General features: G+C 41.6%; 2 protein-coding genes across 6 annotated transcripts in view; both read left to right on the top strand.

Moving 5' to 3' along the window:
* Window positions 1–23,720, top strand: part of PPM1K (protein phosphatase, Mg2+/Mn2+ dependent 1K) — a 449,751-nt gene that overhangs the window by 135,304 nt on the left and 290,727 nt on the right. The gene's annotated exons all lie outside the window — the stretch shown is intronic.
* Window positions 1–23,720, top strand: part of ABCG2 (ATP binding cassette subfamily G member 2 (Junior blood group)) — a 135,514-nt gene that overhangs the window by 110,433 nt on the left and 1,361 nt on the right. For all 5 annotated transcript variants that reach the window (XM_060114893.1, XM_060114928.1, XM_060114903.1 and 2 more), the window contains 9 exons: window positions 4,425–4,576; window positions 6,555–6,659; window positions 7,795–8,045; window positions 12,912–12,994; window positions 17,831–17,920; window positions 19,087–19,211; window positions 20,766–20,920; window positions 21,815–21,904; window positions 22,740–22,822. In XM_060114893.1, the coding sequence (XP_059970876.1) occupies window positions 4,425–4,576; window positions 6,555–6,659; window positions 7,795–8,045; window positions 12,912–12,994; window positions 17,831–17,920; window positions 19,087–19,211; window positions 20,766–20,920; window positions 21,815–21,904; window positions 22,740–22,822 (1,134 nt within the window). The remainder of the gene's footprint in view (window positions 1–4,424; window positions 4,577–6,554; window positions 6,660–7,794; window positions 8,046–12,911; window positions 12,995–17,830; window positions 17,921–19,086; window positions 19,212–20,765; window positions 20,921–21,814; window positions 21,905–22,739; window positions 22,823–23,720) is intronic.

The following is a 23,720-nucleotide window of genomic DNA, read 5'->3' as shown; positions in this document are numbered from 1 at the left end:
ACTCAGCCATAAAGAGAAACAAAATTGAGTTATTTGTAATGAGGTGGATGGACCTAGAGTCTGTCATACTGAGTGAAGTAAGTCAGAAAGAGAAAAACAAATACCATATGCTAACACATATATATGGAATCTAAAAAAAAAAAGAAAAAAGAAAGCTTCTGATGAACCTAGGGGCAGGACAGGAATAAAGACACAGACATAGAGAATGGACTTGAGTACCTGGGGAGAGGGAAGGGTAAGCTGGGACGAAGTGAGAGAGTGGCATGGACATATATACACTACCAAACGTAAAATAGATAGCTAGTGGGAAGCAGCCGCATAGCACAGGGAGATCAGCTCGGTGCTCTGTGACCATCTAGAGGGGTGGGATAGGAAGGGTCGGAGGGAGGGAGACGCAAGGGGGAAGAGATATGGGGATACATGTATACGTATAGCTGATTCACTTTGTTATACAGCAGAAACTAACACACCACTGTAAAGCAGTTATACTCCAATAAAGATGTAAATAAATAAATAAAAGAAATGATGCCGTGTTCTCGGTGCATAACATTGGGGATGCATGATTTTGACTTCTCCCATCATGGGTGATGTTAACCTTTATCAGCTGGTCTTGTTGGTATCTGCTGGGTCTATCTGCTGTGAAATAACTATTTTTCTGTTTGTAATTGATTAGTATTTTTTCAGCAGAGATAATCAGATATTAGGCCAATATCCTGTTTCTCATCCAATCTCCACCCACCTATACTCACAACTCCTGCCTGTCAGCTACTAGTGTGAGGGTTGCCAAGTGCTGATTTCCTTTTTACATCATTCGTTCTACATATATTAGTTGGCATTCTACTGTAAAGGAGTTTTCTTTCTCTGTTCATTTATGTTTACTCATTTTCTTCTTTTATTCAGTGGGTTATAATCTGTTATTCTTATTTATTTTTATGACCAAATTCACCCTGATTTTGGCCAGTGGAAGCCTCTTCAGTCTGCCTTTTGTGTCCTTTTGTCATGTCCCTATCATTCTTCAAGCATTTCTTTACTTCATGGTCAGCAAGATGTTCCAGGCTCATCTTGTACTTTTTCTGTGTCAGATGTTTCTCCAAGGAGCCCTGGTTCCTTCTGGTGTAGTTATGATTTAGAAACCAAGGTCTGATTACTTAGTGTGCTCACTGCTACAGGAGTGTCAGTGCTTCTAGACCCACTTAGCAGACAGACCTAGGAAATACACGTGTATGTGTATGTGTATCTATATATATAACATAGAAATACATATCTATATTTTATTTGGAAATACGTATTTACTATAAATATGTTGTGTGTGTATATGTATATAGTTTGAATAGAAATGATACATATAAACATATTTGTACCTTTTGCTCTATTAGTATGTACATGTTAAAAAAAACCGTGAGTTTATAATATTTCCAATTTTGATCTAACACTTGAGTGTTCTTTTTAGTCTTCGCCCTTTCCATGTTTTTTTGTTTTTTTTTTTTTTTTGTGGTACATGGGCCTCTCACTGTTGTGGCCTCTCCCATTGTGGAGCACAGGCTCTGGACGTGCAGGCTCAGCGGCCATGGCTCACGGGCCCAGCTGCTCCGCGGCATGTGGGATCTTCCCGGACCGGGGCACGAACCCGTGTCCTCTGCATCGGCAGGCGGACTGTCAACCACTGCGCCACCAGGGAAGCCCCCTTTCCATGTTTTTAAATGACTTTTCAGACAATGAGAAACTTGGCTCCCATTATCTCAATATGTTTACTTTCTTGCTCAGTCAACTAATTTTTTAAAAAAATAAATTTATTTGTTCATTTTTGTCTATGTTGGATCTTCGTTGCTGCACACAGGCTTTCTCTAGTTGCGGCGAGCAGGGTTTACTCTTCGTTGAGGTGCGCCGGCTTCTCATTGCGGTGGCCCCTCTTGTGGAGCACGGGCTCTGGGCGCGTGGGCTTCAGTAGTTGTGGCATGCGGGCTCAGTAGTTGTGGCTTGCGGGCTCTAGAGTGCAGGCTCAGTAGTTGTGGTGCACAGGCTTAGTTGCTCCACTGCATGTGGGATCTTCCCAGACCAGGGCTCGAACCTGTGTACCCTACATTGGCAGGTGGATTCTTAACGACTGCAACACCAGGGAAGTCCCTCAGTCAACTAACTTAGTTGTTCAATTTAATCAGTCTCCCCATCACTCTGGCCATTCTTCCCTCTGCTCACCATCTCTGGGACAGTAACCCTCCCCCCTCCCCATTTTTTAAAAGCTGCCAGACACACCACCTTCATATGGCTTCCCCTCCTTCTCTTTTCCTTGCTTCCTGTGATGCCCATGCCCTCATAAGCACGTCTCTATGCTAAAATAAGAAGAAATGGGAAGATGGGAAAATGTTTAAGTTTGAGATGTCATTTGCACATATAAGTGAAAATGTCAAGTAACAGGTCTGGGATTCAGGATCAGTTAGAACATACATCCATGATATTTTTATTATCTGTAACCATGTTAACAGTGTTCATTAGAGAATGGTGACTTGACATAGAATACTGGACTATGTTATGTTTCATTATGTTTTGGACTAGTTAACACACAAGCATCTTTCCTCACCCTGGAGAGCGCTAACCTAGTTGTCTCAAGCTCCACTGTGGACACTAATCACTTAGGGTCTTTGTTAAAAATGCAGATTCTGGGGCTTCCCTGGTGGCGCAGTGGTTGAGAGTCCACCTGCTGATGCAGGGGACACGGGTTCGTGCCCCGGTCCGGGAAGATCCCACATGCCACGGAGCCACTGGGCCCGTGAGCCATGGCCGCTGAGCCTGTGCGTCGGGAGCCTGTGCTCCGCAACGGGAGAGGCCACAGCAGTGAGAGGCCCGCGTACCAAAAAAAAAAAAAAAAAAATTGCAGCTTCTGAGTCTAGCACTCTGAGGTGGAGGCCAAGATTCTCCACTTCTAATAGGAGATACTGATACTGATGCATCAGTGGTCCTCAGACCACACTTGGAGTACAGAGTCCTCACACCAGTCCGCCTCCCTGCTGCCAGTCCTTTACTGGCTCTTTACTGTCTACTGACTAATGTGCCACCTCTGAGTGACGGGATTTATCATGGTCCTGCTTTTTTTTTTTTTTAAGAAGATGTTGGGGGTAGGAGTTTATTAATTAATTAATTTATTTTTGCTGTGTTGGGTCTTCGTTTCTGTGCGAGGGCTTTCTCTAGTTGTAAACGGGGGCCGCTCTTCATCGCGGTGCGTGGGCCTCTCACTATCGCAGCCTCTCTTGTTGTGGAGCACAGGCTCCAGACGCGCAGCATGGACCTGTTTTTTGATGCAGTCCTTTTTTCAGTCCCCGCCTCCACACGTACACCTCAGTTCTGCCATGACACTGAACTACTTGTAGTTTCTGGAGTAGACCTTGTTATTGCATGCTTTGTTTGCCATCTTCCTCCATCTTGACCGCCCTTTCTCTTCTTGGCTTACTCCTGTCGGCCCCTTTGATACACTACTTACATCATCTTCAGACTGGGTCAGTCTCCTGTTTGGCTTACAGGACACCCTCAGCTACTTCTATTCCACCTTGTATTGAAATGATTGGTCTGTTGGCCTGTCATCTTTGAGGAGGAACAAACTTTCTTGGCTAGCATATAGTAAGTGCTTAGAAAATGCTTGAATTGATGTGATTCTTCTCATAAAGGGTTTTCAATAGTATCAGATTTTGAACAGTGATTTTGGCCTTTGTTTCTTCTACCCATAAGTAGTAACTCCTGTATAAAGGTAGGAGTTACTGTCTTTTGGCCACGGTATTAGACCAGGGATCCAATCCCAGCCCTGCTCCTTCTAACAGTGACACTTTGAGCCATTGCTTAATTCTCTAAGCCTTATGTGTTATATAACAGGAATAATTATTATTGGTAGTACCTCGTAACAATATTGTGTAAATTTAGATGAGGTCATCTATAAAGTACTTAGCAAAGATCTAGTCAGTACTCAGTAATGTTCATTGCATTATTAGGGCAGAGGAATGAAAACCAGCCCCTAAAGAGCCAGAAGACTTAAATGATCAATAAGGATGGGGCTTATGACCTTTGTTTTAATATTTAGTTCATAATAAGTTTTAAAACTTGAGTGCCCTTACACATTACCTGGGTGCTACTTAAAAATATGGTTCCATAGACCCAATAGGTCTGAGTAGACTGTCCAGGGATCTGTATTTTTAATTAATATTCTGATTGATTCTAGACTACCCATGGAACACCCTTTAGAAACCGTAGTGTTTCATGAAAGCACTGACTTTAGGTTCTCTACCTATCAGACAGATAATATGAGATGAGAATTTAGTAAGAGAAAATCAAGTTGAAAGAGGAACAAATGATCTAAAGGCAGGAATAATAACATATGTTGCCAAGAAATGCAAGTTTCAGATGTTTAATGACTCGTTATCTCCTCACTTTTAATTCAGGATGTCTGAACAAGGACGGACAATCATCTTCTCCATTCATCAGCCTCGTTATTCCATCTTCAAGTTGTTTGATAGCCTTACCTTGTTGGCCTCAGGAAGATTAATGTTCCACGGGCCTGCTCAGGAGGCCTTGGGTTACTTTGCATCCACTGGTATGGTTGACTTCTTTATGAAGTAAGATCCTTCATTAATAGTATCCTAAAGGAGAACAAAGGGGTCACCCGGAGTGCTGTTTGATCTTTGAGTAGATACACCATGGCTTCCACTAACTCCGCAACATCTTCAGTTAGTTTAGTGCCAGTTCTTCACTTTGCAGTGCCAGCTTGTTATTGAGGTACCTTTTTCTTCCTGTTTGAGTGTGTGTGTGAGTGTGAGTGTGTGTGTATTTCTACTGGGTCTGTATCTGTTCTCCTTCTCAGTTCTGGTGACCTTGCCCTAACAGTTCAAGAAATATATTGGCCTCATAGCCAGTTATCTGTCAGTTGAATATTTTTGGAAAGGCCTAATGTCCCTACATTATTTGTCTTCTTGACCATGATACAGATTAGGCTTTATCATGTTTTTCCCTTACATGGGATGTTGATCTACCTTGGTTGGGGGTTCATGGAGATGCTACTTAATTTTCTAGTAACATGAGATTGCGGATTTAGCATGTGTGTGAATTACCTGTCAATATAATGGCTAGTCGTAAGTCTGACTTCAGTGGGCCAACATTCTGATGGCTCTGGACTGCCTGGTTCTATTTAAATGGAAATATGTAATTTTTTTATGACTTACGCAATCTGCTTCATTTTAGAGATCCTTGGATATGATTATAGATGGTGCTCCATGAACTCAAATACAGTTTTAAATATTTGCTAACCACATTTTAAAATGTTTTTGTTTAATCTCTATCATTTAAAATTAAGAAGCCTTGCATGGGTCTAGGGAGTTTAGTGGGGAGGGACCTAAGGATCAGACTACAGGCCAAGCTGAGTTCAGATAATCATGTTGCTTCTGAGTCTGAGCTCATGTTGCTTGCTGCACGACAGGCCAGTATATCAGGAGATGAGTTGTTGGGACAGGAATAGAGACTTTATTCGGAAAGTCAGCAGACCGAGAAGGTGGTGGACTAGTGTCCCAAAGAACTATCTTCCCCATGTTAGAATTCAGGTTTCTTTTATACTAAAAGGGAAGGGGGTGTGCCTGGTTGTTGAAAACTTCTTAGTGTCGGAATCCTTTGTTCTTGGCAGCTGTCCATGTAGGTCTGGTCATGGTGTTCCTGTAAACCTCCAACAAGACAAACATTATTCTCTGTTCTGCAACTTTTTATCTCTATAGGAATGGAAAAGAGTTCCACCTTTAAAGATCAGACCCTTGAGAATGGGCTATCCTGAATATTTCAGACTATAGGCAACATTCTTAACTTGTAGCAGAAGCAATAGAACACAAAGGTTAAAGTAAAAGAAACAGATCCAATATGGAGTCAGATTTGTTCTTCCCTATTACAGTGCCACAAGAAGTCAAGGTAAGCATTCAGCTATGCTGTGCCAGCCACATTCTCTTGAGAATGCTGTTCTGGTGATTTGTTCTCTATATTGGAATTACAGGAGCATAGCAGAGGACCATTTGGACCTGAATTTAATACGGGCAAAAGCAGTCATTGCTAAAGTGGGTACTGGCATTCTAGCAGTCCCCAGGTGAACTTGGAGAGCAGAACATACCCCAGGCCTCTCCCAAACACAGTCCTGCTATGCCTTAGCTGGCTTTAAGGAACATTCGTTCTTCTATAGTTTTTTTTTTTTTTCTTGGACCTATATCTAGATTTCTGAAGAAGTTCTGATAAGCACCAGAGCATATTGATAGCTGTTTCAGGTCTCATGAATTGTGATGGGTAAGGACCAAGCACTAACAGAAGACTTGCTAAGAGTCCAAGGTTGGTTTGGAGTGTGCTGTCTTGTGAAGAGTCAGAAAACTGTTGAAATACTGTGCGATTAAAAGGAAGCGGTAAATTAGTGAGGGGAGAAGAGAGAAGAAAAGTGAGGGAGAAACTGTTAGATCCTGTCTCTCCCAGCGACGCCTCCCTCACGCACTGAGTCTTTATTTCCCAAGACTATCAAGTTTGTGTACCTGAGTTACCTTCTTTTGCAGGTTACCACTGTGAGCCCTATAATAACCCTGCAGACTTCTTCCTGGATGTCATTAATGGAGACTTCTGTGCTGTGGTGTTAAACAGAGAAGATGCAGACGGTGAAGGTAAGCACATCTGTTGAGAGTTACAGATTATTGCCTAATTGAGCTGGCTGAAGCTTAGCAACGTGGTAGCTCACTAAAACATGTGGCTGTGTGAATTTACATCAGTGCTGTCCTCTGATACGGGTTGTCCCAGTTTGTTTGGCTGCTGTAACAAAAATACCATAGACTGGGTGGTTTAAACAATGAACATTTATTTCTCACAGTTCCGGAGGCTGGAAGTCCCAGATCAAGGTGCCAGCAGATTCAGTGTCTGTTGAGGACCTGCTTCCTGGTTCATAGATGAGCGACCCTATTATTGCCTCCTCATGTGGTGGGAGTGGGGAGGGAGCCCTCTGGGGCCTCTTTCATAAGGGTACTAATCCCACTCCTGAGGGGTCCACCCTCATGACCTAATCATCCCTCAAAGGCCTTGCCTTCAGCTACCATCACATTGGGGATTGGGTTTCAGCATATGAAGTCTGGGGGCACGCAAACATTCAATCTCATAGCATCAGTCAACACAGATTTTGTTGCCTGTGCGAGTGCCGTTTTTGATTTAATCTGTAAATGAGCATTTATAGGATGGTGTCTGTTCTAAGGGGAGTACCCATTTTTTAAAAAGTGCCCATTGTTTACATAGTGGCCCCTTGGTATCCATGGGGGATTGGTTTTAGAACTCCCCCCCCCTTCCCCCTAACAGATAACAGAATCCAGGGGTGCTCAAGTCCCTTACAGTAGGCTCTCCCTATCCCCTGGGTTCAATGTCTGTGGATACAGAGGGCCAACTGTATAGTGTTTTGAAATAAGAAACTTGGCAGTTTATGCATTTGCACATTGTAAAAAGCAAAGACCAGGTTTTTTATTAGGAATTATAACTCCATATGGTGAGAAGTCTATTTTAAAAGATTTAGGGTCCAAATGTTATAATTAGGAAAAGATCAGTGAGTTTGCTGTATCCCTAAGTTTACGGAAGTAGGCCAATTTACTCTGTTATTCTACTTTGTAAAGCAGTGACAGATCTCATAATTTTTTATACTCAAGCTTTAGAATTAAGGTACTAGGGAAGAATCTAGGAAAGGGGTTACAGAAAAATGGACTAAATCAGTTGTTCTTTTGTTAATAATGTTTCCCTTCTTTATCCACTTTTATTCCAAAGCCAAGGAGACTGAAGAGCCTTCCAAGACAGATACTCCGCTCATAGGAAAATTAACTGAGTTTTATGCCAACTCCTCCTTCTTCAAGGAAACAAAAGTTGAGTTAGACCAACTCTCAGGGGGTCAGAAAAAGAAGAAGATTTCAGTTTACAAGGAGATCACCTATGCCACTTCCTTCTGTCATCAGCTTAGATGGATTTCCAGGCGTTCATTCAGAAACTTACTGGGGAATCCCCAGGCTTCTATAGCTCAGGTAACCTGGCAGAGTCTTCTAATTATGCTGTAAAGTACTCATTTGGGGGCATTAGGTTCTGATACAATCTATTTCAGGATTATGCTTACCTTCTACCCACACTTTTATGTATTTATTTATCCCCATTCCATTTGAGGTATAGAAACAAGTAAAACACAATTAAGTTTTTACTTATAGAAGATTTCTTTTTTAATGGGTTGTTTTTTGTTTTTTTTTTGGACTATCTAATTCAGAATTTTGGTCGATTTAGACAAGCTGTAATGGATCATCTTTGTAGAAGAAATTTTTTTTTTCATAAGTTGTGAAGTAAAAGAAATGTTTGACCACATTTGGGGTTTTCTGGTGGCTGCACATGTTCATTTCCTGATGCATTCAGCAAGTTCTTACTGATCACGTGCTGCATTTTGGAGCTTTGTACACAGCAGTGAACAAAGTGGGCGAAAATAAAACCCCTGCTCTCGTGGAGCTTGTTTCCTTATGAGGAGAGACAGATGATAAATTCATATAGAAATAAGATATATAGCATGTCAGGTGGTAAAAAGGGCTAGGAAGAGAGTTTAAGCAGTGAAGTGGAGAAAGAAAGAGAAAGAGAGAAGGAAAGGAAGAGGCGGGGGAGAGGAAGAGCAAGGGAAGGGGTTGGTTTGCGTCTTACGTCAGGTGGAAAGTGGCCAGGGAAGCTTTCAGCTCAGTGTCATGTCCCCGAGGGCTGTAGGGCTGGCCACTGTCTGCGCAAAGAGCCTGTGTGCAAATGCTGTTCCTTATGAGCGACCTCCCTCGTGGAGGGGTTCTGATCTTAGGAGAACGCTGGACACCTAAAACAGCGTGAGGTTAACACAGAGGTAGCAAGCCGACCTGAATTCTGTTCAGTAAGGCTCCACTGTCAGACTGACTTTCTCTTAAGATGAAATAATGTTCTTTTTCTCTTTTGGCTGACTCCGTTGATAGTTGTCGATAATTACTCCTTCATGATTTCCCTGTTATTCTGAAGCCCTCTGTCGTCCCAAATCCTCATATTCCCAGTTCATGGGTCCATCCTTTCTAAGGAAGTCAGCTTAGCCAGTTATTTTGGGGTTGGCCGATTTTATTATCACTGAGCTTCTGCCAAGTGCTAAAAGATGGCATGTTGTCGTCTCCAGTGAAACATCACCGACTTCTTACCACACGTGCACCATCATTTTCATACCGCAGTACTGTCGCCTTCTAAGTATTAATGCCGAGAGCCTGTATCCCTCTTTGAGACATACTGCTGATTGCTCCAAACTGTTTTGTACTTGTTATTTGGCATTTCTGTCAGAACATGAACACTTCCGTGTACTTTCAATCAAGGGTACGTTTTTATCCTTTTAGAGTAGATGTGATGTCATTTGGGAACAAGTTCTGTTAAGTAAGGTCAACCTGGTTACCCATTGTGCGACTGTGAGATGATATACGGCAGGTGATTCTTAGTTTGATTTATGCCTTAGATTTTTATATCTGGAAAATAAATTTCTCTTGCCTCTAAAAGTGGTTTCTAAATGCCTTGTCCAAGTCACATACTGTCGGCCCTCAGGATCCCGGGTTCCACGCATGCTGAGGTTGGAGGAACCCATGGCTGCGGAGGACTGACTGTACGACTCCATTTTGTATAAGGGGTTGGAGCATCTGTGGATTTTGATATCCACGAGGATCCTGGAGCCAGTCCCCTGCCGCTACCAAGGGATGACTCCATATGGCAGTTCTGGGCAGGGGCGATTAGAATGTGGGGCTCTTTGTAATAGTACACCAGGTTTCTGCACCTTCTAGTGCTAGGCTTTCTTCAGATGCAAACCCCATGCCTAGTGCCTCCAAGTTGCACGTTCAGCCTACTTACCTCCTGAGTGACCTCAGTTCTACAGAAGGAATTCCAACAATGTTCAGAGCAGTGGCAATCTTGCAGAACAGGGATAGAACCTTGCATCTCCCTGGGCATCTGCATGGGTGGTGGGGGGACTCTTCTTCAGATGTGTCAATGCTGGAATGTTATCTTAAGACAGGAGTAGGCACACCTTTTTTGTAAAGGGTCACAGGGTAAATACTTTAGGCTCTGCAGCTCATGTGGTCTTTGTCTCAAGTAGTCAAGTCTGCCGTTGTAGCAAGAAAGCAGCCATAAATACATTAAAAAAAATGAACATGGCTGTGTTCCAATCAAACTTTACTCACGGACACTGAAATATGAATTGTATGTAAATTTCATGTGGCAAGAAATATTCTTCTTTTTTTTCTTTCAACCATTAATAAAATGGTAAAAAACTACGCTTGCTCGTGGACTGAACAGAAATAGGCCCGGGGGCCATAGCTTGCTGACTTCTGGTTTAGGGTTTTTTATAATCTTGTGAGTGTGTCTTTTATTTCTCTGAGTGTTTGAATGTGGAGCTATTAAAATGTTTTATGGCTTCGTGTTGATAAATCTGGTATGGGTAGTCTTACAGCCATACTTAGGTTTGAACTAGTCATTTACATGAGTTAGACTTTGCTTCTGGTAATGCATTTAACCAAAGGTTGTCTTTGGAAGATATTGGAATGAATGGATTATCTGTATGAGAAGATTTAATGTTCATTTAATGTGCCAAAGGTTTCCTGATCAAATCAACTTGGAAAATACTATCATATCTCTTGGAGATTCATTGTTTCTATTAGCACATTTCACATTTGGCTGTGGATTAATTTTTTCAGTGACAGCCATAAACATCCCTTAGAATCCACCTTGAGAAATGTTGACAAACACATTTGAACAAAGACAGAATAACACATTTAGGAAATGTCTTTTCAAAAGAAGCCAGCTGCACAGAACTCATAGGATAGAATTTCTTTGCTCCATTAAGCAATGTTTAGTTTTCCTGTTTATTTTCTTTTCCTTAATGTAAGAAGGAAAAACATAGGTGCACCTTGTAAAACCATGACAAAATTATGAGATTAATCATTTTGTCAATATGTTTGAAAAGTTTCCTTGAAAATACTTTTAGAATTTTGAAACCTTTAGGAAACATCCAAACGATAAAACTGACAGTCTGTTAACATAAGTTACTAAGTTTGAACGTAGAAGAAACAAAGCATGTGGAGTGTCCAATTTTAAAAGTCTGACTATTCTTATAGTTATACAAGGTGAAAGTATTGACTTTGTGTACATGTGCATGCACACATGCTGATGGGGTTATTATTTTTTATTTTGGAAGCGTGATCTGTTGACGTGAAGTATAGTATATATATATTTTTTTATAAATTTATTTATTTTTATTTATTTATTTTTGGCTGCATGGGGTCTTCGCTGCTGCGTGCAGGCTTCCTCTAGTTGCGGCGAGCGGGGGCTACTCTTCGTTGCGGTGCACAGGCTTCTCATTGCGGTGGCTTCTCTTGTTGCGGAGCACGGGCTCTAGGCACCCGGGCTTCAGTAGTTGTGGCCCTCGGGCTCTAGAGCGCAGGCTCAGTAGTTGGTGGCGCACGGGCTTAGTTGCTCCGCGGCATGTGGGATCTTTCCGGACCAGGGCTTGAACCTGTGTCCCTTGCATTGGCAGGCAGATTCTTAACCACTGCGCCACCAGGGAAGCCCGAAGTATAGTATATTTTGAAGGTAATTAAAATACGCCAGGGTAATAGATTTTTTTTTTCAAATTTCTGACTGCCTTTTTTAGCAAGGCAATTTTTAAGGACATCTCAAATCATATTCTTTCCAGACTGGTCTTCGCGAGCTAGTCTTCACAGGTCATGATCCTGTTTTGAAATTTTGTTTGCTTCATGCCAAAAGTGTCTTGACAAGTTACTTCAAGTCTTGATACTACTGCACTGTTGTAGTACTGAGGTGTTTTTTGGTTTTGTTTTGTTTTTAAACTTTGAAGTTTCCAAGGTACATCGTGGAATATTTTGTTTTCTTTAGGTTATCATTTACTATATTTTAAAATTCATTTAATTAAATTTAATTAAAAAGTACAATAAGTAGAATTTCCTTAAATAAATTATAATGTAACCCTTAACCCTTCGCTTATAGAAGTGTCCTTAAGAGACAGTTTGTCAGTCTTAAAAACCAAAGTGATGTTTATCCAGTCTTAGGAGTCATCAAACAAGAGTGAGTGGGTGAAGGTAGGTAAGAGTGGCAAAGCACTGGCAGCTTAGTCCTGCTGTTGGCTGTAGGCCCTCTGGGCTGAAGTTGCTGGAGAAGCAGTGACAGGAGGGTGGGTAATGGATGCCCTCAGGTGCCCTCAGAGAAAGCTGGCTGAATGCTTTGGTGACAGTGACAGTGCACTTTTCCAGTGCAGGCGTGGACTCTCCTGACCCCTACTTCCTTATTGTGCAAAATTACATTGAATTTTTTTCATGTGTGCTTTAAAATTTTTGTTCATTTTGTTCATTTTGTTCATTTTTATTTATTTTTCATGTTAAGAGTAAAGATATCCTGTTTTTATTGGAGCCTCTTGAAATATCACACTATGCATGTTCACTAGCACAAAGGTTGAGAGTTCAGGCCAGAACTCTTAGCCACTCGGACTTTATTTTCCCCCCCAGACTATTTTGCTAGGTGCTTGCATTGTTCTGCTACACTCTGTGGCATTCCCAGGCCCAGTAGCCTGAACTGGACCATGAACTGGCAGGGCCTAGTAGAGCGCTGGGAGAAATCTTAGCTTGTCTACTTGGTCGCCTGTCAGTCTCCCTAGCACACAGATAAATTATTTTTATTTCGATTTAAAAAGTAGTCTAATAACATACACTGTTTTATATTTTCCCAAGGACTACTATGGCCATGCCATTTAAAATACCTACATCAAGAGAGAGTTTCATTATGTAGCCAGATATATTTTAATAATAATGTGTTAAGTTTTTACCTTTAATTGAAATTCTTTTCTTCTTTTTGAAAAGATAATTGTCACAATCGTTCTGGGACTGGTTATAGGTGTCATTTTCTACGATCTAAAAAATGATCCTGCAGGAATCCAGAACAGGTGAGTAAATTTGGACCTTGATTTTGAGAATGTGCTCTTACTTTTCTTTCAGGCTTATGAAAATCCATTACGAATTTGAATTTGAGATAAGCAAAGGGTAAATTCAGGAGTAGGATAAGTCAGAGAATTGAAAGCTAAATGGAAGAATTAATTATTTAGTGCTAAAATATACAGAACATAAAACTTACCCTCTTAACCAATTTTAAGTGTCCAGTTCAGTGGCATTAATTACATTCACGTTATTGTTCAGCCCTCCCCACCTTCCAACTCCAGAACTTTTTCATCTTCCCAAACTGTATCTCTGTACCCACCCGCTGAGCAACAGTTCCCCGTTCTCCCTTTCCCCAGTCCCTGGAAATCACCGTTATACTTTCTGTCTCTGATTTTAACTATTCTAAGTACCTCATATAAGTGGAATCATGGAGTATTTGTCTTTTTGGTGACTGGCTTTATTGCCCTTAGCATAATATCTTCAAGGTTCATTCATGTTGTAGCATGTGTCAGAACTTCTTTCTTTTTAAAGACTGAATAATACTCCATTGTATGGATATACCACATTTTGTGTATCGGTTTATTTGCCTATGGACACTGGTTGGTTTCCACTTTTTGGCTATTGTGTATGATGCTGCTATGAACATGGATGTACAAATAAATATCTGTTTGAGTCTCTGGTTTAAATTATTTTGGGTATATACCCAGAAGTGGAATTACTGGATCATTTGGTAATTCCATTAATTTTTTGAAGAACTGCTATCCTGTCTTCTACAGTAGCTACCTATGTTGCATTTCTACCAGTAGTGCACAGGGTTTCAGTTTCTCCCCAACCTTACCAACACTTATTTTTTCTTTTGTTTTCTTTTTTTTTTTAAATAGCTACCCTCATTAGTGGACAGTGGTATCTCATTGTGGTTTTGATTTGCATTTCCCTAAGGATTATTGTATTGTTGAGCATCTTTTCATGTGCACATTGGCCATTTGTGTTTCTTCTTTGGAAGCATGTCTACTGAAGTTCTTTAACCGTCTTTTAATTGGAATTTTTTGAAGATTGTTGAGCTGTTAAATTCCTTATGTATTCTGGATATGAACCCCTTATCAGATATAAATTTGCAAGTATTTTCTGCCATTCTTTGTGTTGTCTTTTCATTCTGTTGGTATGTCCTTTTTAGAAAAAAATTATTTATTTATTTATTTATTTATTTATTTATTTATTTATTTATTTTGGCTGCGCCGAACCTTAGTTATGGCACGCAGGATCTTTTAGTTGTGGCATGCGGACTTCTTAGTTGTGGTGTGCAGCCTCCTGAGTTGCAGCATGCATGCGGGATCTAGTTCTCCCATGAGGGATTGAACCTGGGCCCTCTGCATTGGGAGCACAGAGTCCGACCCACTGGACCACCAGGGAAGTCCCTGTTGGTGTGTCCTCTGATGCACCAAAGTTTTAAAATTTGACATAGTTCAGTTTATCTGTTTTTTTCTTTTGTTGCCTGTGAGTTAATTTCCTTTTAAGGTTTTGATTTGTTTGACATGGGGTGGTGGTGGGGACTCAGTTTTTTCTGTTGTAGGGTTAGTACTTACATTAGTTTACCTTACCTGGTTTCGGTCATAACGTGCCCTTAAAGCTATGTTTCCTGATGAGACTTTGTAATGGACCACAACATGCTCTGAATAGAGGTGCTGAGCAGAATGGAAGACCGCAGAGTTCTTCTTGGCTTTATTTATTGAGAGCCGCCCTGGGCCAGGCACTGTCCTCCGGGCTTTACATCCAGGGTCTCAGGTTACCCTCCCAGCCAAAGAAGTGGATGGTTTTATCCCCATTTCACTATTGAGCAAAGTTGTAGTAGCTTAAGTTGAATCTGTTTTGATATCTGGAAAAGGATGATTGTTTATGAAAGGAAGAACAAGCATAAAAGTCAATTCTTCACTCAGGTAAAGTAAGATATCTCCTATGGGGCATCAGATAGTGAGATAATTATTGGAGCTTTTTTCCAGAGTTATGTTATTGTTTTTCTTTTTATCTTCCCCAAGGGCTGTGTTCTTCTCTGGTTTATTCGAAACTTGCTAGTAATTGATGGTTTGTACCCTTTGTAGATGCCATATTTTCGTGAAGCACAGAGTATATAACACAGGAATCTAGAGCCTGTGGGTCTTTTGTGTTGTGCAGCGGGAAGCATTTGGAAAAAGATACTGGGAAGCCTGTCTGCAACTGGAATTTAAGACAGGAACTGGAAATCTAGTCATTAAAGCTCTTGGTAGAAGAATCCAGAGAAATTTAGAAGAGTGTTAACTGTTTCTTCAAGTGTTTTCTGGAAAAATAGAGCATTGGAGCTATTTTAATTTGTATTTTTGACTTAAGCTTACTGCCACTTTGTATCATTTGAAATTGCCCTGGAGGCCAGTGTGGTTTGGTTCTCTTTTCTGGGGGAATGAATTATTCCAGGGAGATGCTCTCTTTGTTCTTTCTCTAACCTGTATAGTGATGTATGGAATATGAGCTTCTTTGACCTAACAACTACCTTACAGAGTTGTGGAGATAGCTAAACAAATAAATGTATATTACGGAAAGAGATATTTTAAGAATATTTGCATCAATAAGCAGACATTACAGACATGAATTACCACCTTGAAAAGAACTAGAATACATTAAATTCTTTAACAATAAAATCTGTTTAGTATAAAATGAATTATCTTATGATTTAGGAGGAATTTCACTATATACTAGTTTAAAATCTTTATGAACATTATTGTACTGTTAGATGTAACACTTAACAAATTGAGCTGAATTGTTGCCATGTCCTGTGTTTCTGAAATAAGCTTTTATGTTGATATTAGGCTTATTTGTGTGCAGAAAGTAGCATAGTTGCTTGCATTATAGGCCTGGCTTTTTTCCATTTATTTATTGTATAAACGTTTACTTATTTATTTATTTATTTGGCTGCGTCGGGTCTTAGTTGCGGCATGCGGGATCTTTAGTTGTGGTGCACGGACTCTTCATTGCGGTGCATGGGCTTCCCTCTAGTTGTGGTATGTGGGCTCCAGAGTGCATGGGCTCAGTAGTTACAGTGCACGAGCTTCTCTTTAGTTGTGGCACGTGGGCTCCAGGACACCTGGGCTCAGTAGTTGCAGCGCACAGACTTAGTTGCCCTGAGACATGTAGGATCTTAGTTCCTTGATCAGGGATCGAACCCACGTCCCCTGCATTGGAAGGTGGATTCTTTTTTTTTCTTTTAATAAATAAATAAATTTTGGCTGTATTGGATCTTTGTTGCTGCACACGGGCTTTCTCTAGTTGCGGCGAGTGGGGGCTACTCTTCCTTGCGGTACGTGGGCTTCTCATTGCGGTGGCTTCACTTGTTGCGGAGCATGGGCTCTAGGCACGCAGGCTTCAGTAGTTGTGGCTCGTGGGCTCTAGAGCACAGGCTCAGCGGCCATGGCTCACGGGCTTAACTGCTCTGCGCCATGTGGGATCTTCCCAGACCAGGGCTTGAACCCATGTCCCCTGCACTGGCAGGCGGATTCTTAACCACTGCGCCACCAGGGAAGTCCCTAAACATTCACTTTTAAAACAGCCTGTTCCTTAAGTTCTTTATTTTGGGAGGCGGGAGTGTTAAAACCAATTACTGAGTGTCTGTGGACTCTCTTTTTTAGAGGGTTATACACTTGGGTTTACATTTTTTAAAATTCTCTTATATGTGTGTCATTTAAATGATGTGCTGCCTCATCTCTTTTCGTTTCAACTCACATCCTCAACGTCAATTAAATCATTTGGTTAGGAAAGAAAGCCCAACAGTGTTTCAGGACTGTAGGCATGCTTCCGTAAAATTCATATTTCTGTCGAAGTGTAGATTAACTGAGTACTTTCCTTTTTAAACTTCAGTTATTTTACTGAGAGAGAAGCATTAATAGTCTTCCTTTTCTCATAGGTGCACAAATTAGTTTTTCCTTTATGAGCATTATTTTGGATTTTTTTTTTTTTTGAGCCCGTTGGAAAGAAAAACCCCATTGGCAGTGGGTGGTCAAGGAGACTCTCAGGGCTGTGCTGGTGGTTGTGAGGTGGATGTATACAATAAGATGTCCCTCCACAGTCTTTCATTTTGCCTTGTCTTAGTTTCTTCTTTACTCAACTTTTAAAGAAGTGGCTAATAGAGGTTTTTAACCTTTGCAAGCTTTATTTGGCTGTTTCTCTGTTCATACATTAGGAACTGCAGTTGGCATTTTGTTAGTTAAAATCCAAGGTAATAGTATTTTTATGACCTATGTAATTGTCAGCTTGGCTGCCATAGACTGTGCCAAAGACCCACAGACTGGGTGGCTTAAATCACAGAAATTCATTTCTCACAGTTCTGGGAATCAGGTTGCCAGCATGGTTGGGTTCTGAAGAGGGCCCTCTTCTGATTTGCTGCCTTCTGGCTGTGTCCTTGCATGGCAAAGAGAGAGAGCTCTGATGTCTCTCCCTTTTCTTCTAAGGGCACTAATCCATTGTGAGGGCCCCACCCTCATGACCTCCTCTAAACCGGACCACCTCCCAGAGTCACCATCTCTAAATGCCGTCACACCGAGGGTTAGGGCTTCGGCACAGGAATTTGGGGAGGATGCAATTCAGTCCGTAGCAAACTAGGTCGTGAATTTCAAACTGTGCTATATGGAGTCCCAGGGGTATCACTGTGGAGACACAGGGGTGAGGGAGTGACCTGATGGGGCTCATGCTTCCCTCTCAGTTTCAACCAGAACAGTTTGTTGAATGTGTGAAGGTATCATTCGAGGGAAGGGTTTTGCAGGTAGAAAAAGGACCTAAGAATGTTTGACTGCAGTGGTTTCGTTCCCTCTCTCTCATCACAGGTCCGGGGTGCTCTTTTTCCTGACCACCAACCAGTGTTTCAGCAGTGTGTCAGCCGTGGAGCTCCTGGTGGTCGAGAAGAAGCTCTTTATGTGAGTAGGTCTCTGTTTCAGGAAGGGGGCTACTAGTCAAACTGGTCATATCCAGAATCAGGCCGTGGCTTGGTTCTTGGGGATTTCCAGTGTTGATTGAGAAAGAGCCCTCAGAGGCTGGGAGGAGAATCATGAGCACATGGGGCCCTGGTACCAAGGGAAAAAGGAGTTTCGAGTTTAGGGCCTAGCCCGCAAATCCAGTGCTGCAGAGAAAGCAAGGAATAAAGGGGCTGAAAAGGATCTTTTGTTTTTAGCAAATAAGAAGTCATGATGACTGTCACAAGGAAAGTTTGAGGGGCTTGGTAGAGAGGAGGTAGTGAGCTGAACAGGAAATTCAAGGTGAGGAGGTAAAGATGACCAAGAATATAGACCAAGCCCTCAGTGGAAGGGAGAACGGAAGGGGCCAGAGGGCAGCCTTAAAATAAAGGTGGGCTGTTTTGTTTCTTGTGTTTTTCAAAGTTGGAAGAGATTTGCATGTTTACATGTTGCGTAAAGGAATCATTAGGGAGGGGAAGAATGGAGATCTTGGTTGAATCGTTTGGATTTACAGGAGGAAGCTCTCGGGAAGAGGAGGGATCTAGAACTTCAGAGGGAAGAAGAGAGGATTTGATAGCTGACAGGGGTGTGGGGGTGGCAGGCATGATCATGGAAAGAAGTGCCACTTTCTTCTTTTTATCATGATAGTGGAAGAAGTGAAAACAGATTAGTGACCCAAAGCTGCATCGGAGGCTCGGAGAAGAGCAACACCACCTTCTTCATAATTAGAAGTAGGGAAAAAGAAAAGCCTCTGTGACCCCTGAGATCAGCTTCTGACATGCTGGCCTTCAAGGAGAGCCGCTGTCGGAAGAGAGGGAGGCGATGCAGGACCCGTCCCCCTGGAGTGTGTGTTCGGAGGGCAAACTGGCCGGCATTTGAAGGGAGTTATGCAATGAGAAGAGGGGTCACTGCACAGAGCCTTGGGGGGCGGTGTCCCAGGGGAGGCGCACACGTGAGATGCGCCTGGTGCTGACAGGGATGAAGGGTGGTGGGTTAGCCTCGAGGACGTGGAAGCTGTAGTTCTTAGATCCAGGGTGGCAGCAGAAATAGGTACAGCCAAGTGGTTTGATCTTCTGGTCTTCGCCTTCTTAAACTAACGCAGGATGTGTGATGTGCATCTTTGTTTTTAGACATGAATATATCAGTGGATATTACAGAGTGTCCTCTTACTTCTTTGGAAAACTGTTATCTGATTTACTGCCCATGAGGATGTTACCAAGTATTATATTTACTAGTATAACATACTTCCTGTTAGGTAAGCAATGAAACGAAAGGTATGTTTTTAGTCTTGGACGTGAGGGGACTTTTTGCTGGCGTGCTTTGGTTCTCAAAACTGTAAATCAAGTCCTGAGATAAGGAAGCATCTATTCATTATGTATGCTCTGAAATAACTGTTCTCTGAGGAGATTTTTGCAATACCTTTTCCAAAGTAGTTTTAAAACTATTAATAAAACTATATTTTATAAAGAGATACTCTGTGTCATATACAAACATGGAAATAATTCCTAAAGCTATTTGACACTGTGTTAGAGGAGCTGGACCTGGGATATTTATTACTTATCTATTTATATTTTTATACGTGTGTGTGTGTGTGTATGAAGATAACGAAAGATAGTGACTTCTGGTAATAAAACTATTTGTTCGATAGATGTAGACAGATTGATTTTTTTATGCATTGTGTTTAGACTACACCCAAGGCTCATTGTATCAGAATTTCCATATGTTTCTCACATACACACGCACCAGAAATATTTCTTTTCTGACAAAGCACTATTGATTGAGTGTAAAGTTCCATTTTACAAATAGGAGGTGTGTCGTAAAGAATTAGGCATAGAACCTACATCCTCAGACTCCTAACTGGTGTTCTTATGGCTGCTCCAAAGTCTTCAGATTTTTGTATGACCCACAGTATTAGCCTATTTTTGTTGACAAAGCAGTTTTATGAAACTTAATTTAACCCCGTCCTCAATCCCAGAGTTACAGGGTGATTTGTCTTGGGAGACTTGGATTATGGACACATCCCCCAGATTTTAAAACCACTGGGAAGGCGTGTAATCCTGACCTTCCCCAGTATCTTCACTAATACATTTACAACAGACAGTGAGTAATGTGGTGATGTCTAGGTAAAATGAATGTGGTCTTGGCAAGCTTCCTTCTTAGAAGAGAAGGCAGTAGAATTCTGGCCAGTTGTGCTGCCTGCAGCTCTCCACCTCAGGCACTCAGAAATTGTTAATAATTACAAATAAAGAAGCACGAGTGTTACGTGGAAAAGTGCTTATGCAGTGAGCCTGTAAAAGAAAACTGCAGGACTTCCCTGGTGGCACAGTGGTTAAGAATCCACCTACCAATGCAGGAGACACAGGTTTGATCCCTGGTCTGGGAAGATCCCATATGCCATGGAGCAACTAAGCCACAGCTCCTGAGCCCGTGCACCAAAACTACTGAAGCCTGCGCACCTAAAGCCCGTGCTCCGCAATAAGAGAAGCCACTGCAATGAGAGGCCCGTGCACTGCAACCAAGAGTAGCCCCTGCTCGCCCCAACTAGAGTAAGCCTGCGTGCAGCAACGAAGATGCAACACAGCCAAAAATAAATAATTAAAAGAAGAAAGAAAACTGCATATAGCATATAGCTTCCTACAGTTATATCAGGGGGAACAATGAAAGTGGTGACCCAGGGTGGTGGATAGAGGATGAATTTTTTTCCATCTCATACTAGTTTCTCAAAATATTATAGTGTTATTTGCACAATAACAATCCCGGATACACCGTGACGTAGACAGTTGGATTAACCCCCTCTTTGCTCCCTAAGGATTGAAACCACAGGTGGAGGCCTTCTTCATCATGATGTTTACCCTGATGATGGTGGCTTATTCAGCCAGTTCAATGGCACTGGCTATAGCAGCAGGTCAGAGCGTGGTATCCATAGCAACGCTTCTCATGACCATCTGTTTTGTGTTTATGATGGTGAGTATGAACTGTGCTTCCCTGGGACGTAATTATTTCCCTTTGTTCTCCCCCCGGATTCACCTATCCTGTAAAATCTGCTAGAGGATTCTGTAAATCCTTTTGCTTTAAGGAGGCCGTATACTGAAGTATAGCTTATATTATTAGAGAACGTACCAGCTTTTTCTTCATCTTACCCAGCCTTTTTTGCTACTGTTCTAAGATGGTTGTTATAATCTTCATTAACATGTTGTTACCGATTAGCTTTAAAAAGATGCCTCTTGGTGACATATCGTGAACGCTTGATCGACTGGAACTTTAAAAACCAGAAAAATTTTGATTTTTCAAATTTAAAAAAATTGTAGAAATGACAGGCTCATTGCTTGATTTCCCTGCTGGTGTGAGAGAACTGCTGGCTTGTTTAACTGACCGCTGAGATGGTTTGGTTGGAGGAACTACTCTCCAAGCAAGAGAAGAACTAAGTTCCATGAAAACAGCAGCATGCGGCATGGGCCTATCTTGCGTTCCTCCAGTATTTTGAAAAGGAGTGTTTTAAAAATACTGAACAATTCCAGTACTAGGTCCCCTCCTTTCTGGATTCCTGACATTCCTTTATATCAATATAGTTCTGTTTACCTTTTTTAAACAGCTATTTAATCCTAACCTTACGTGGCCCTACGTTTTTTTTAATTAATTAATTTTTGGCTGCATTGTTTATTCCTTTAGAACCCTAAACAGCCTCAGCTCTAGAGAGATACACATATACCAAGAGGATAAGGTAAGTCTTCAGAGTAGTGGAAGGGATTTCAAGGCAGAAGTGTTCACAAGGCTGTCGGGGACTTAAGGAGGGTGTTTGCTAGAATTCTTCATGAAATCACTCCACCAGTTCTGATCCTTGGTATTTGTTTTTTGTAGATATTTTCAGGGCTGTTGGTAAATCTCAAAACCGTTGTGCCTTGGCTCTCATGGCTTCAGTACTTCAGCATTCCTCGATACGGCTTTGCGGTATATTCTCCTTGTCTGTCACTTTGACTGGTTTGTTGTTCCCATGCTGGGAACAACCAGAATAAAGCCTAACCATCTCATGTCCCCAGCCACGAGCTGTGCAAGTTTTAGGACAATGAAGGAGAGCTTCCTGTTAAGCCTTGGGTCACCTTGATAATCACCTGGGGTATCTCCAGTCACCCTGTTGTTTGAGGGAGGTGAAGGATTGGGACAAAGGACAAAGGTTACTAATTGATATAAAAAAAATAATGTTTCAGTTCATTAAATAAATTAATGAGAGGATGGGAGCCTAGAATACATATTTTAAATTGAAAGGGAAATTAGAAGAAAAACAAAGACCATACAGTACAGCCACTACTGGCTTTACAAAGCTAATTAACTTCAGAGAAAACTGTGCCTTAATATAGTATAATTAAGTTTCTAACTCCCAAGAATTATAAGTGGTTTGGATGAGAACAAACCAGAACAATACAAAAGATTGTTACTATAAATTAACAATAGTCATTGAGTACCACTGTATCATTTTAATTATAGTGTTTATGGGGTTATAAAATTGGGGAGAGAAGAAGGAAAGAACTATGGGATAATATAGCCAGAGATCTCTCCTCTTGGCTTTTGTATTAGAGCCAGAATCCCAACCCTAGCTAGGCCTCTTGATTGCCAGGAAAAATAATTTTACTTGCTTTGGTGTGACAAAGACTGTGAATGTGAAGCTTGGTTTGTTTTTAGAAATAGCAACAGAGATTAAACTCAGAGGACGTGATTGTGATAATTCTTTGGAAACTTTCTGAAATTTAAAACTATTTTCCTTGCCCTGCTCCCACTTGTGTTACAGGCTTTGCAGCATAATGAATTTTTGGGACAAAACTTCTGCCCAGGACTCAATGGAACAACAAACAGTACCTGTAGCTATGCAATGTAAGCTTGCATTCAGTGTCTTAATGGGTTTGCTTACTGTTGTGGTGTGATGCAGAAACACCACTGGGCTTAGAGCTGGGGAGTCCTTGCAGGGACACTGACTTCTCTGAGCCTGGATGTTCTCATCTATAAGGTGGGTTGTACACTAATGCACGTGAAAGTGCTCCACAACTCCTAGGTATTCTATTACGGTCAAAATCGTATTTCAGTTGGAGAAATGTTTCTTATGTGTTACTTCTTTGTTTGGGGCCTTTTAAAAGATCCTTCTGCAGTTTGGGTTGTGGGTTTGAGTTTTTATTTTTTTAGAACATTTGAGTTTGAAATGAGCTGCTTTGATATTTTTAGCACGGCCTTGACAGTATCAGAACTATACGGATTACATGAAGTGTATGGATCCATGAACTTACAATTCCTGTGAGCTCAACCCATGGCAGTAAGAGCTGAAAGGGCAGCAGGAGTGGGGGAGAGTGAACATCTTCCTGCACAGTCCTGACTCTTGCCTCTTCCTCCTACAGTTAGGAGACAACATGAAATCAAAGTCTGCACAGGTTTTTTTTTTTTGCGGTACGTGGGCCTCTCACCGTTGGGGAGCACAGGCTCCGGACGCGCAGGCTCAGCGGCCATGGCTCACGGGCCCAGCCGCTCCACCGCATGTGGGATCTTCCCGGACCGGGGCACGAACCCGTGTCCCCTGCATCGGCAGGCGGACTCTCAACCACTGCGCGACCAGGGAAGCCCTGCACAGGTTTTTTTTTGTTTCTTTTTTTTTAACTGACTTGGAATACTCCCTATTAAAGGATGTTTCCTCTAAAGAAAGAACCACATACTTTAGTAAGCAGAGAAGGAAATCCCATTTTTTGTATAATAAACAAAAATGCAGAATTTAATAAAATTAGAG

Source organism: Mesoplodon densirostris, chromosome 1 (genome assembly GCF_025265405.1).
Source record: "Mesoplodon densirostris isolate mMesDen1 chromosome 1, mMesDen1 primary haplotype, whole genome shotgun sequence".
In the NCBI taxonomy this organism is placed as follows: Eukaryota; Metazoa; Chordata; class Mammalia; order Artiodactyla; family Ziphiidae; genus Mesoplodon; species Mesoplodon densirostris.
Note: the sequence above shows the minus strand (reverse complement) of the source record. Positions and strands in the feature narration are given on the sequence as shown.